Source organism: Pongo pygmaeus, chromosome 9 (assembly GCF_028885625.2).
Source record: "Pongo pygmaeus isolate AG05252 chromosome 9, NHGRI_mPonPyg2-v2.0_pri, whole genome shotgun sequence".
NCBI lineage: Eukaryota > Metazoa > Chordata > Mammalia > Primates > Hominidae > Pongo > Pongo pygmaeus.
The window spans coordinates 58,501,150-58,515,469 of NC_072382.2; the positions used below are offsets into that span (position 1 = coordinate 58,501,150).

General features: G+C 50.8%; 1 protein-coding gene across 1 annotated transcript in view; it reads right to left on the reverse strand.

Annotated features, from left to right (window-relative positions):
- Nucleotides 1-14,320, reverse strand: part of OTOG (otogelin) — a 100,839-nt gene that overhangs the window by 44,324 nt on the left and 42,195 nt on the right. The window contains exons 24-31 of the mRNA XM_054438737.2: nucleotides 11,330-11,468; nucleotides 9,575-9,709; nucleotides 9,145-9,291; nucleotides 8,735-8,854; nucleotides 6,739-6,855; nucleotides 5,886-6,042; nucleotides 3,194-3,220; nucleotides 111-278 (exon numbers count right to left, since the gene is read on the reverse strand). Of these exons, the coding sequence (XP_054294712.1) occupies nucleotides 111-278; nucleotides 3,194-3,220; nucleotides 5,886-6,042; nucleotides 6,739-6,855; nucleotides 8,735-8,854; nucleotides 9,145-9,291; nucleotides 9,575-9,709; nucleotides 11,330-11,468 (1,010 nt within the window). The remainder of the gene's footprint in view (nucleotides 1-110; nucleotides 279-3,193; nucleotides 3,221-5,885; nucleotides 6,043-6,738; nucleotides 6,856-8,734; nucleotides 8,855-9,144; nucleotides 9,292-9,574; nucleotides 9,710-11,329; nucleotides 11,469-14,320) is intronic.

Genomic DNA, 14,320 nt, shown 5'->3' on the forward strand with positions numbered 1-14,320 from the left:
AGCCCCCATTTCCCTGGCCACTACAGATACTTAGGGCCTTAGCACCCTCCCCTCCTCCAGCACCCTCCTGCCTCCCAGAAGAGCTGGAGTGGGACTGGGGTGGACCTTACCATGAGCCTTGGCCTTGTACAGAGCAGCTGTCAGCAGGAAGCTCACAATGTCCGCTGGGGCCACATCCTCTGTCCTCACTAGGACTATGTCATCGCCCACCGCCTTCATGCCCACCAGGGCACCACCGGCTGCCAAGCTGGACAGCTGATAGGGGCCCTTACCTAGCACTGGAGAGAAGAGGCCCCATCAGCAGCCTGGCCCCCCTGGCCTGCCCACCTCCCATACCTCCTGCCCTACCCCTTGGCAGCCGTGGGGTGGGAGGGCAAGCTACCAAGGAGGAACTCTTGACGGTGTCCTTCATCCCAGATCTCAGGGACCTTGATGACCCTGAGAAGGAAGGGACAGGATTCCCAGGCTGCCAGCCCCTGAAAGGAACAGACCCACTGCACGGGCTGCCAGCCCCTGAAAGGCGCAGACCCACTGCACGGGCTGCCAGCCCCTGAAAGGCGCAGACCCACTGCACGGGCTGCCAGCCCCTGAAAGGCGCAGACCCACTGCACGGGCTGCCAGCCCCTGAAAGGCGCAGACCCACTGCACGGGCTGCCAGCCCCTGAAAGGCGCAGACCCACTGCACGGGCTGCCAGCCCCTGAAAGGCGCAGACCCACTGCACGGGCTGCCAGCCCCTGAAAGGCGCAGACCCACTGCACGGGCTGCCAGCCCCTGAAAGGCGCAGACCCACTGCACGGGCTGCCAGCCCCTGAAAGGCGCAGACCCACTGCACGGGCTGCCAGCCCCTGAAAGGAGCAGACCCACTGCACGGGCTGCCAGCCCCTGAAAGGCACAGACCCACTGCACAGTGCCTGAATCACTCCACAGGGAGCCAAGGAAGAAGGCCACCCACAGGGAGCACCTGGGCCCCCCAGTGTCTCTCCACAGCCTTCCCACTGCCTGAAACTTCACCATTACAGCCACTGATCTATTCAAGGTCCCCTCTGGAAGAAGACATCAGACCCGGTTTCTGTCCACCCCAGGCCTGAGGGTTGATAAACCTGTTAGTGCTTAATTACTTCAAACACGTGTCACTGTTGAGTCTTTAGAATTCCTGTGGTTGTCAGTATAGGTTGGCACAGACCATGGGCTTCCTGGACAATCACCTTGTAAGGCTCTTCCTGCCTCTGCTGTGCCCCCGCCCTCCAATGCCTCCTCCCCATGGCTGCTGAGCTGCCCTCCCAGCCACGCCCCCTGGTGGGATGCACCAGTGGCTCTCCATGGCCCTCAGGACAGACTCCAAAGAGCCCAGCTTGAATTCAGAAGCCCTTCAGCCCTCAGCCCCTGCCCACCTCCCCCACTCCCCCCACGCCCTGGCTCCTGCCATGCTGAACTTCTCTTGCTCTTCCTGGAAGGAGCAGTGGTGTTATTTCCCAGCTCACATCTCATCACACCGTTCCACCCACTCAGAGTAGTCCTCCCCGTTTTGTGCCTGGCAAACGCCTACTCAACCTCTGGGGCCCAGCTCAAATGTCACCTCCTTGTGAAGCTCTCCCTGCACCCTCTCCTGCCACATGCAAATGTTGTCCCTCCTCCTCTGTGCCCCACCAGCTCTTGGAGCATGGCACACACCAGTTACCGCTCTTCGGATGAGGATCTGGATGAGAGGTCCACATCTGTCACCCCCACTAGATGGGAGACAAGCAGTGCTGGCTGTGCTGGCAAATGGCTAACAATGAGCTCTCAAACAAAAAAAAGGTGGTTTGTAGGGCTTGCGGATTTCCATGGCGTAAACACTCCCACCAGGGGTCAACTGGAAACTACCAGCTGAATGTGGAGTTAGGAACACAATGGGTGCTAGAGAGGCGGCGTGAGCCCGCTCTGCACACCGCTATGACAGGACTCAGAGACCACTGACTTCCCAACACCTGGCGGGCCTGGACCAGAGCAAATGCTAGTAGAACGGAGCAAGGATGGGTGAGTGGGTGGGTGGGTAGGTGGAAGATGCTAGAAACAGCTTGTCCTTTGCCAGTTACTGCCACCCAAAATGCCATGGAAGAGAGAAAACGAAACAGCTCCATCTTGCTGAAATGTCTTGCCTGATGTCAGACAGATCCTGTCTGTCCCAGGGACCACAGTTCCCCCATTGCAGGCTCATTCCTTTACCAGTTGAAGGTCTGGGGCTGTCAAGAGCCCCTGGGAACTAGCATTTTGGCAGAACTGCAGTCCTGTGGATACTCATGCTACACCCTGGTCCGGCCGCCATCTCGCAGGCCCCCAGATGGTATCCTGTCTCCAGTCTCTCCTCTCCACTTCACCCACCACACTCAAGCCAAAATCTGATAATGCAGGCAACTGAGGACAAAAACCCTGGGCCTCTGCCCACATAGGCCTGCTCCTGGCAGCACAGTCCCTGGAGGAGGGTCGGGGATTGGAAGTCAAAGGCGAACAGCACTGAGGACCAGATGAGCATCTCACTCTGCCAAGGTCTGACCCTGGCCCAACTGGATGAAGTTCAGTGCTAAAAACTACTCCTGGGCAGCCCTTCTCTACCCCCACCCACCCAATCCCGGTGATTAAATTGATGAATTGGCTCTAAACTGGACATTAACCTCCCCTGGGTCTTTGGTTATGACCCGTGTTTTCACCCTCGTTAATCTAAATGTCAGAGCATCTCCCGGAACCCTGCGACCTTGGCTGAGTTTGAAGATGAATGTGGCAGGCCACATGTTTTGTTCCACCCATAGTCAGAAAGGGCAGTTTGTGTCTGCTTTTGCCAAAAGCTAATCTTCAGGGAACCCAAGGTGATGTTCTGTGGGCCTGATGAGCTAGATTATGAAGGCGGAGGAGCTGGCGCATCAGTGAGAATGGGGTTTTTCCTTCCTGGTGGGGCTGCCCTGCCGAGCACAGTCCCCAGGAGCTGGCCTGCCTGGGCCCCGGACAGGGGCTGCAGGAACTGCTGAGGATAGAGGTGCAGGACACCCCTGGGCCCTGCACTGTCAGGGCTCTCTCTGCATGATGGGGGCCCTCCCAGCCTGGGTCACGGCTCTTCCAGGGCCAGCAGCACCTCGGGATGGCTGATGCTGTGTGGCATCAGAACAGGGCTGGCAGTGCCTGAGCCCCTGAGACTCTGCGTGGGGAGGAGGGGCTTACCTTTGTTAAAGAAGTCACAGTCATACGCTGAAAGAGAGAGAACAGGGACTTTCTGAGAGCCAGCCCAGAGCCTGGAACAGACAGACAGAGCCAAGGCTCCCAGCATCCCAGCCTCCCTTCTTCCCCAAGTGCTGGGACTGGCCTGCCTCCCACATGTCAAGATTTGGGAATGGTCATGGATGCAGATGTCTTAAGTGGAGGAAATAGAATGGCTCCTTTCTGGGCCGACAGCACGAGGCTCAAAGACTGGCACACAGTAGGCACCTCAGCGATGTGTCAAGTAGATGAACAAACAAATGTATGAATGTTGAAAAGAAGCGGGTGTATTTTGTGCGGCGCCAAAGAGCAGGATTAGAACCAAGGGGTGGGAGTTTTAATCAGAAATGTTGCGGAAGGCCCCCAGAGGAATGCAAGCACAAGATGGAGGTTGGTCTTCCAAGAGCCTTGGGTGGGAAGGGGACCAGGAGCCCCCAGCACCCCTGGCTTCTTCAAGCCCCTTGCACTGCAGAGGCGCTTCCACCAGCCAAGCTGTGAGAAGCTTCTGCAAGCGTGAGCTCAGCGTGCCCTCTAGTGGTCATTCCCAGCACCACACCCTGTTCCCCTAGCCCCTCAGCTGCAGATTCTCAGTCCACTGGGGTGTGCCTGGGACCTTGCAGGAGGCCCCTAAAGCCAGCAGCAAAGCCATGAGGAGCCAGGCGGATGGACCTGGGATAAAGCTTAGGAGCAGCATGCTTCACATGTAGGCATGGTCTGAAGAGAGCCACCGACTCACTGCACACCCCAGACCACAAGGTCAATGCATCTGGGGTCACCCTCCAGAAAGAACACTAGGAGTCAGGAGACAGGCCCGCCGTGTGGCTAGGGGCACGTGCCTGCCTCTCCCTCCATCTGCAGACTCAGAAGGCTGAACCAGAAAATTAGAAAATCGCCAAGTTTCTGGTTTCCAGGGTGTACCCAGTCAAGGGGTGGTAGCCGAGAAGAGTCATTAAAAAGCCAGCTCTCTAGAGTCGGACCTGAGTTCAAATCCCACCTCCCTCACTCATCAACTGTGCATACTGGACCAAGTTACCCAACGTCAGTGAAATTTAATGCCCTCCTCTAAGGTGGGACCGCTCCGTACATCTGCCCCATAGACCTGCCAGGGCCTGGACCAGGGTAAGGCAAAGTGCTCATCTTGGATGTGAAATTTAAGGGGCTACCAAAAATCTCAGTAATCAAGATAAATACTATTTTAATGCAATATTTTTAAAACATCAAAATTAATGCAAAAAAATCCATGATAAATAGAATATTACAATTTAAAAATAAAGACAAGATCATTAACAGTCTCCTACTGAGCCAGAGTAGACACTGAGACAAAAGGAAACATTAATACTATTGATCCTTTGATAGTTTGTTCATCACAATATTTTTACAGCAATTTTTATTTTACAGAAATATTATATTGAAATATTATTTCTCTTGATTACTGCATTTTTGGTGCCCCCTGAAACCTTGTACCCCAGGTAAGCACCTCAATCACCTCCCCCTAGTCTTGCATATTAAATGAAGTAATGCACATAGGCACAAGGCCTGGCACATAGTGGACCCTCAGCAAATGTCCTTCTGCTCCAACTTCTTCCTTTGGCATCTTGCCTCCAGGCCTCAGGGCTCTGGACATGTCAGTACCCGGGTGTCCGTGAAAAAATGACAACAACTCCCATATTAGCACAGGGCATTGTGCCAAGTGCTGTACATGCAATGCCTTGTTTAAACCACACAGCACCCTACAAGGTAGAAGCAGTCATCTTCACCCCTCTATTACAGATGAAGAGACTCAGAGTGTGAGGAATATGTCCCAGGCCAACTCAGTGGAGCTTGGGGCCAAACTCAGTCAGTCTGACCCCAGAGCGCAAGGCTGTGTAATGGCCATCGCACCCCAAGGTGAGGTGCTTGCACTAGGAAAATCCTTTGGTGCGCGGGAATAAATAAAAAATAATCAGTGAAGAATTTAGCCTTCTTTATATTTTCTTTCATCTTTTAAATATTGATTTTTAAATCTGTTTACATATTTTACATGAAGAGTATATCTATGGATGCATATCTGTGTATGCATATGTATGTGCACAAAATGATTTTACTTGATAGGGGTATGCAATGAAAAGCATCTGCAGACTACCATTACTCTGAATAAAGTGATCATCTGTGCTGCCTCTGATGGGACCTGCAAACCTCAGCTGACAAAGGACTTCTATATTCATCACGCAATTTGGTCCTCAGAGTCGACCTGGGGGGCAGGTCTATTCCTGTTTCTCAGACAAGAAAATTGAGCCCCAGAGAGGTTGGGTGAGTTGTTTGAAGTCACATAGCTTGCAAGTGGTAGCTCTGGGTCTAGGCTCCTGACTCTTCTAACAAAGTGGCTACGAGCACGGGTTCCCATTGGACTCTCTAGGGATGAACCCTGGCTCCACCACAAACCTTGAGCATGTTATTGATCTCTCTCTAGGCTGTTTCTTCAACTGTAAAATAGGAAATATATAGCCCTGTTTCAAAGAGTAGTTGTAAGAATTCAATGAATAACACGCCCAAAGCAGCTGGTGCTTGGTACATTCTGAGTACTCAGTAAATGCTAGACAGACTGCCAGTACCCCTAGGGCATGCCTACAGGTGACACTCTACTCTGTCCCCTCGGGTGATTGTCTAGGACACTCACGGCAGAGGTGGGGGGTTCGCCAGTCAACAGCCACCCCATGCTGGCAACACTGGTGGGCATAAGCGGAGACGCTGGCACAGAAGCACTCACAGTCACCACCCCGGCTGCAGCCACATGTGTCCGTCAGGCAGTTTGAGTAAAACCAAGTGACATCAACCTGGAGAAGGTCAGAAGTTAGAGGTCAGAGGACAGATCCCAAATGTCAGATCTGCATCTTTTCAGCTGATGACTACCGGAACCAACATGAAGGGACCACGGGATAAGGTGAGCTATCCTGTCTCATGAGGTGTGAAGGGAGAAGGACAAGGAAGCGGGAACTCCATGGTCCAGGCAGATGCTCACTTTTGAGAACTAAGCTCTCTTCTCTCCTGAGTCTGGGCTGTTTGATCCAGGAGCCGAGAGTAGCTGAACAGGGGTAGAGCCTGAACTGCCTAGTCAGGGCCAGAGCCAGCCAAGGCCAATCTGACAGCAGCCTTCAAGGCCTGCAGGGTGCCATGCAGTGCTGAGCCCTAGCCTCCTCTGTGTGCACTGAAGCAGAACAGGCAATAGGTGGTGCCTCAGCTTGAGGGCTTTGGGTCCACCATTTAGAAGAACTTCATGATAAGGAGGAAGGGCCAGATCAAGATGGGCTTGAAAAGGGCACAAGCTCTGTTTGCCTGGCTGTCTGTGCCTGGTCATCTGGGGAAATAGGACGGACTCATCTGAGCTGGCTGGAGGCAGGGGAACGGCAGAGGCAGATCTTCCCTGGAGATCTGAGCTGTCTCCTCTGAGACATGGGGGAGTCTGAGAGCTGAAGGGATCCCAGGAAAATGGAGGGGGCACTCGGGAGGGGCCGAGGCTGGGGTCCACTCACCACAGGGTGGCAGATCTCAAACACCTCACTGAGCAGGATGCTGCACTCCTTCTTGGCAAATGGTTCTCGGAGAGGATTCAGGACACACATATCCCGAGGATCGAGGGCGTCTGGGCACTGAGGGGCAAAGGCAGGGCTGTTGACCTCCCTACTTGCCAAATGCCTGTTGCCTGACATGACAGACAGATTTTAGGGTGGCCGCCATGATCCTTGCCCCCTGATATTCATGTCCTTGTAAAATCCTCTCCCCTTGAATGTAGAAGGGACCTATGCCTTGCCTCAAACCAACCGAATATGGCCCAGGTGATGGGATGGACGTGACCATGTGTATGTGATCACACGATTCCCAACATGAGATCCCAGAGCCCATCTTGCTGGAGTCTCTCCCTTGCTGGCTGTAAGGAAGCAAGCAGCCATGCTGGGGGACCCCACATGGATGGAGGTGTCAGTGGTCTCTTGGAGCTAAGGGTGGTCTCTGGCCAAAAGCAGGCCCAAAATATGGAAGCTCCCAGTCCTACAGTTGCAAGGAGCTGAATGTAATCAACAACCATGTGAGCAGATGAGGATGCAGTTCCTTCCCCAGTAGAGCCTCTAAATGAGAGCCCAGCCCTGGCTGACACCTTGATTGCAGCCTTGTGAGACACTAAGCAGGGAACCAAGTCCACCGTGTCCTGACTCCTGGCCCACAGAAACTGAAATAATATATGTGTGTTGTTTAATGCCACTAAGTCTCATAAAATTGTTACATAGCAGTAGATAACTAATACAGATGTTTCCAATGTCTGCTGAATCTCCTTTCTTAGACTACATTTTCACTGGAGAACCCTATGGGATGCCGAATGGGATTAGCAAGAGAGAAATATGATGTATATGGGGGTGTGGGGACAACAAGGGTTAGTCACCCACTGAGCTTCTCTAAAATGGGGGTGTGTTCGGGTGCACTTTTCAGAGGCTGTGGGAACCCTTGTCCCACCTCAGGATTTCAGAGGCTGTGGGAACAGCCCTGCCCCACCTGGAGCAGTTGAACTCCAGGCCATGCCCAACTGCTTCCATTACCCCAGTCTACACAGGTTCATTTCCGTGTACTTCCCAGCAGGGCATTAAGATCACTAAGTCCAGGAGAGGCAAATATGTAACACTCATATCACCACTCTCCACTGCTGCTCCTATGGCAGACATAAATAATCAATCACAGTCCTCCTTCCAGCTGAACTTGATACAGATCTTGGATGTTCTCAACATAGCTCCCAAGCAGTCTCTTTTGACCAGTCAGAGTTGTCACATGAAGTGAAATCTATTCATCAGCCCTCTCTTGGCCCAGTCCCCTCTCTTTGCAGAGGATTGCAGAGATGGGACTTACTCAAGGTCACCCAGAAAGTCAATGGATGACCCAAGACAAGAACCCAGGTCTCCTGCTCTCAACTCAGTGCTGTTTCCCCCACAGCTCACAGATTGGCAGCCTCAGTTAGACATCTCTCAGACTGTCTGTTGGGCAGACCCCCTCATTTCTATCTCTGCTAGTGTTGTCCTTCCTCTCAGAGACCTTATCTCTGATATATTCATCTATTTAAGCATGGCCAAGCCTTTAAGTGCCAGTACCACTCTCATCTCCTTCAGGAAGCCTTCCCTGATTGCCTCAACCCACCTCAGTCTCTCTTGGTCTCTTCTCTGTGCCAGACCTAGTGCCAGGCACTGGGGGGCATCATCATGAGTGACCATCTCTCCTGGAACAGACTTTATCACCTTCCCAACCCTCCACTGCCCTACCAGGGCTTAGTCCAGGGTAGGGTGGGCAGCTGGATTTGTGAGACAAGACGATGCATGATCTTTGGGCCATAGGACAGAGTCTAGGGCTAGGGATGCAGTCAGAGGCTGAGAGAACATTGCAGGAGAAACCTCACACCAGCATCCCTCTTTCCTGACCTTGGGCCAGGTTCAGAGCTGGAAGCGCCCATCTGAGTGAGGGGCATAAGCCAGCCTGGAAGAGAGGCTTTACCTCAACTGCAGCCCAACTGCTGCCAAACTCCTGGGGGTTAGTTAGCTCTAGGTTCTCCGGGGTCCTCATCTCATTGATGGTTTTTAAGTCAAAGTTCCCACAGAGGCCCGCCAGCTGGCCCTGAAAGGAGAGAGGACACCATGGTCAGTTGCAGGCCTGCCAGGGGTGAGCCGCGGGCAGAGGGGTCACCATGAGCCCAGGAGTCTATCATAGACCTAGAAGCCACTGCTGAGGTCACAGTTTGAAGAGGGATGGAGCAATGTCAGAGGAGAAGGGGCCCAGAGCAGGGTGGAGGAGAGAACAGAGGCATGCTCTTCTTGGCTCCTCAGGGAGGGTACAGCTCACCCAAGGACACCCAGGGCTTGGCTCAGCCCCAGGCAGGAGCAGAAGGTCACTGCTCATGTAAGTACCTGCCACTGAGGCCCAGCCTGGACGTGCACTGTGGTTCTCTGGTCCCACAAGAGGGTGACGTGCTCCCGTGGGAAATGCACCAGTGTGAAAAATCCCACTCGCCACGTGTGGACCTCCTGCTTGTCATCCAGGAAGCTCTCTGGACTCTAGAGGGACAGAGATGGTCAGTCCTGAGCCCAAGTGCTCCCTACCGCCCAGGTCAGCTATGCCTGCGGCCTGGCCCTCACCAATGCCTCTGCCTCCCTCATACCCTGACATTGGCCTCTGTGTTCCTGACCCTGGCCAAGAGGAATTCAGTCTGGGCTCCTAACTCAGTGGCTCTCCAAGAGAAACTGCTGTGGTAAGAAAGCCAGTCCTCAGCCCTCTTCTGCCCCAACCCCTGGTAACCTGTAAATTGTCTACACAACCTTCACAGGTACTGAGCCTTACAGGATTTCCAGAGTCATCATCAAAGACAATGAGTGAGTTCCCAACGTTGATGGAAATAAATTTCCTGCAGATCATGCCAGAGCTGTAGCAGTTCACATTCTCTACAATCACAGAGAAGCTGACATCTGACGTGCTCTGAGGAGAGAATAAGCGAGTCCAATAAAACAAGGGAGAAAGGAGATCCTGCCAAGAGGTACAGAGGTGGAGGAACATGCACTCCGAAGTGGCTTTCAATCCACTTCCACTTTGCGTTAGCTGAGCTGTGTGACTTTGGGCGACTTCTGTTCTCTGAAGCTGTTCTGGTTTTGGATGCCTAGTGCAGTGTTTAACATGTGGTGACTCTCCAAAATATCTGATGAATGAATGTATTAATAAATATATAATAGAGATGATTGTGTTGATAGGGTATGGAGAAGAGGCACTGTCTCACATACATCCTTGATGCTAGTGTAAGCTTTTTGAAGGGGAATTTGCTGGCATCAAATATTTTAAATGTATATAGCTTTTTATACAGCAATTCCACTTCTAAGAACCTGGGGATACATCCACACAGGTATTCACTGCAGCACTTAAATATTGGAGACAACCTAAATGCCCATCGATGGGGAAAAAATAAAGCAAACTAGAGGGCATTATTTCTGTAGAATTCTACACAGTTGTTCAAAAGAAAAAAGTGTGTACCAACTATATGAAATCAAGTCCAAGGTATCCTCTTAAGTGAAAAAAGCACATTGTAGAATCTTATTCACATAAACTAAACAAAGTGTGTGTGTGTGTGTGTGTGCATGTGCGTGTGTCCATGTCTCACAGAAAAATGTTCTTGCAGGATTCATCCCTGACTGGAGTGGTTATTCAACAGGAGATAGGAACAGAAGAGATGGGAAGGGGAATATTTGTTTTTAATATACACTGCATTAACCTTTAAAACTTTTTAAATAAAATGAGGTCAATTACCTTCATCTTGTGGAGTTACTGCAATTATGTGAAAGACCCCAGTACAGTGCCTGCCCTATAGGTAGGATTCCTTCCATAAAAGGTTTTGTCATCATTATTATTATATGTTATTTTTATTATTGATGTTAGTCTTATAAGATGAGATAGGCTATTAGCAAAACCAAGGTCCCCCGGGTGACACTCCTCCACCACGTCAGTGCCCGTTCCTTCTAGGGTAGGGATCCTGCCTTCACTGTGCACCCCACATCACCAGTTTTCTTCCTCCAGGTGAGCTGAAAATTATAACCTGTGACTCCTTTAAGCACCGCAACTCTCCAGTCAGATTTCTTGGTCAAACTTGATCCCAGCTCTACCACTGACTGCTGTGTGACCTTGGGCAAGTTACCTAACTTCCCTTAGCCTGAATTGTTACATCTATAACATGCGCTCCATAAACTTTACCTTGTAAAGCTGCTGTGATATTTAAGTGAAATAATCCACAAAACATGGCTCAATAGACCCCTAGGTACGTAATAAAGCTCGAAAAGCATTAGCTCTTGCTATTATAGACAGAAAAAAGCATTGGGACCCAATAGAGCAAGATTATAACGGTGAGCAGACAGGCAGTGTGGTATCTCAGGACTGGTGAGCTCCGTCCAGCCCCGAGCTTGGGTCTCAGCACTTCTTCCAGTCTGTAAATAGCCCCACCTCAGGGCTTAGATCCCCGACCACCCAATTCTGCATCAAACTGGAGTCCAGAGCACCAGAGTGCCCTGACAGCTGTGCATGGAGCCAACTGGGCAGAAACATCTGGGAACTCACCTTGACCAGGTGCACTTTGCATGCCCCCACGAAGTCAAACGGGAGCCCATCAAACGTGCGGTAATGTCGGTCACCATAGGCAGTGCAGGTGGAGGCGCAAGGGTGGAGGGTGCACTGGAATGAGCCCCGCTGGCACACACTGAAAAACACATGCCCCGACCAGCTCGCAGGGCACACCCACCCCATACCTGAATACTCATGACAGAGCCATGGCTTATCGAATGCATGCACACTGTGTCCCTCGGCAAAGAGGTCAACAAACACCAACCTCTAACAGAAGCCTGGAGGGCAGGATTGTGATTTCATGCAGGAGACACCAGGGCTCAGAGAGGTTATGAAACACAGCCAATAAATAATGGACCTGATATATTTAACCCAGATCTATTTAACTCCAAAGTCTATACTCCCTTTACCACTCCATTCATTCACTTACCCTTTCATTCAACAAATATTAGGTGCCTACCATATCTCAGGCATTATTCCAAAATTTTGTGATACATCAGTGAATAAAACAAAAAGAAAACCATCTGCCTCTGGGAATGTTTATTCTAGAGGGAGAAGAGATACACGAAATAAAAAATAATAAGGCAGTGAGAGTATGTACTATAGTGCATTAGAAGGCAATGAGTGTTATGGGGGAGCAGGATACAGGTCACTGGGAATGCAGGTGGAGTGGGTTACAATTTTAAATAGGGTGGTTGGAGCATGTGTGAGTAGAGACATAAAGGAGGTGACAGAGTTAACTCCATGGGCATCTGGAAAAAGGGTGTTTCAAACAAAGGGTACAATCTCTCCAAAGTCTGTGGGGAACACTTGGGAGACAACATGGCTAGAATGGAGAGTGCAAGGGCAAGAGAGTAGAAGAAGAATTCAAAGGGGCAATGGAGGGTCAGGTGACATGGGTCCAATAAGGCCACTGTAGGAAGGTTAGCTCCTGCTAGGAATGAGGGGGGTGGGCATTGGAAGACTTGATCATGGGAATGACACTATGTGATTTATGTTCCACTCTGGCTGCCGCACTGAGCCTAAAGGGGGTCAAGTGGAAACAGAAAGACCAGTTGAGTGGCTACTGCAGCACATCAGGAAGAGATGACGGCAGCCTGGAGCAGGGTAACAGCAGTGGAAACAGGGAGAAGTTGTCAGATTCTGGGTGTATTTTGAAGGTAGAACCAAAGGGATTTGCAGACAGTTTTGATATAGGTAGTGAAAGACAAGACTCGAGGTTGACTCCAGGTTTTTTGGCCTGAGCAACTGGGAGAATGAAGTATTCATCAACTCATATGGGGAAGGATGAGGGAGAAGCAGGTTTGAGGGGGAAGATCAGATGTGCTGTTCTGGACATGTTGAATTTGAGACCTCCATTAGACGTACATATGGTGATGTCAAGTAGGCAGTTGGATGTGTGAGCCTAGAGTTGAGAAGCATGGATTGGATTACAGGTAGAAATCTGGTAGTCCTCTGCCTATGCATGGGCCTTGTAGCCATGAGATTGGGAGAGTTCACCAAGGGAGTGAGTACAAATACAGAGGAGGAGAGGTCCCTTGGGTCGCTCCAATATCAAGAGGTTGGAGAAGAGGAAGAACCAATGAAGGAAGCCGAGAAGGAAAAGGAAGAGAGGTCAGAGGAAAAGCAAGAGGAGGTGGTGTCCCAAAAGCCACGTGAATGAAAGTATCAAGAAGGAGGGAATAATGCAAAAGTGATCAACTGTGTCAAATGCTGCCCACAGGTCTAGGAAGGTGAGGACTGAGAAAGGCTAACTGGGTATGGCAATATGGAAGTTACTGGTGACCTTAGTAGGAATAGTTTTGATGGAATGATGGGGAAAATGCCTGACCAAAAGGGCTTAAAGGGGAATGGGAGAACAGAAAGTTGAAACAGCAAGTATAGAAAAAGTGTTCAGGGAGTTTTGCAATAAAAGGCGAGCAGAGAAATGGAGCAGTTCCTAGGAGTTTGTAAGTTTTTCAAATGATATATTTTTATGCAATAGGGATGAGCCAGTAGAGAATGCAAATTGTTTATATGGGAGAAAAGAGGGAGAGATGCTGCAGTGGTTCCCTTAGGTGGGCAAGGGAGGAACTAGGACCCAAAGGACAAGTGAAGGAACTTCACTTTAGATAGGAACACGGACACTTAGTTCATCTGTTGTACAGGCAAAATACATGGTCACAGAGCCTGGGAAGTTCCCTTCTTATGGCTTTAATTTCCTCAGGGAAATAGGAAGCAGGATCATCAGCTGAGAATAAGAGGGGAGGAGGTGTCAGGGCTTTGAGGAGAGAGGAGAAAGAGTGGAATAGTTACCTAGTGGGAGGAAATTGCAAAGGAGACCCGGGAAATACAGTCCGAGAGCCCATCAGCTCTAAGGGCCTTTTCGACACTTCTGAGCCCATGAATTTAAAACGAGAGCTGGCAGCCGGGTTTTGCACATCCCTCCAGTCACATTCAGCTGCATGGATGCAGGTACAAAGGAAGTAAAGGTGTGGATGTCACCAGGGTTGTGGTTTTGCCAAACAAGTAGGGCAAATCAGGAGGAGGAATAGAAGTGGGGCTGCACTCAAGAAGTGATTATGGTTCTGGACCACAGGTTGAGGTAAAAGGGAAGGGGAGACATCGAGGGGGTGAGAGGCAGCAGAGAGGTGGTAGGGATCATGGATGAGACATCCCTGTGGGGTTGCAGGATTGAGGGAGTCAGGGTATGACAGGGAGTGGAGTAGAAAGACAGAAGGTGAGGTGAGACGCTTTGGGATGTGGGCTTGGTGAGTTGTTGGGAATGGCAAGATGACCCCTCACTCCACTAGGGTGGAGAAAGATCTTTGGAAGAGAGAGGATGAAGAATCTGAGATGTCGGGAGATACTAGAAGCACCTCTAAATGGATACTAAAATCTCCAAGAATTGGGGAAGGAGTAGGGTTGGCAAGAGTCACAGAGCTCAGTGCCAAAATCTTTAGAAGTAAAGGGGCATGACCCAGGGCTCTGCGTCTGACAGCAACAATG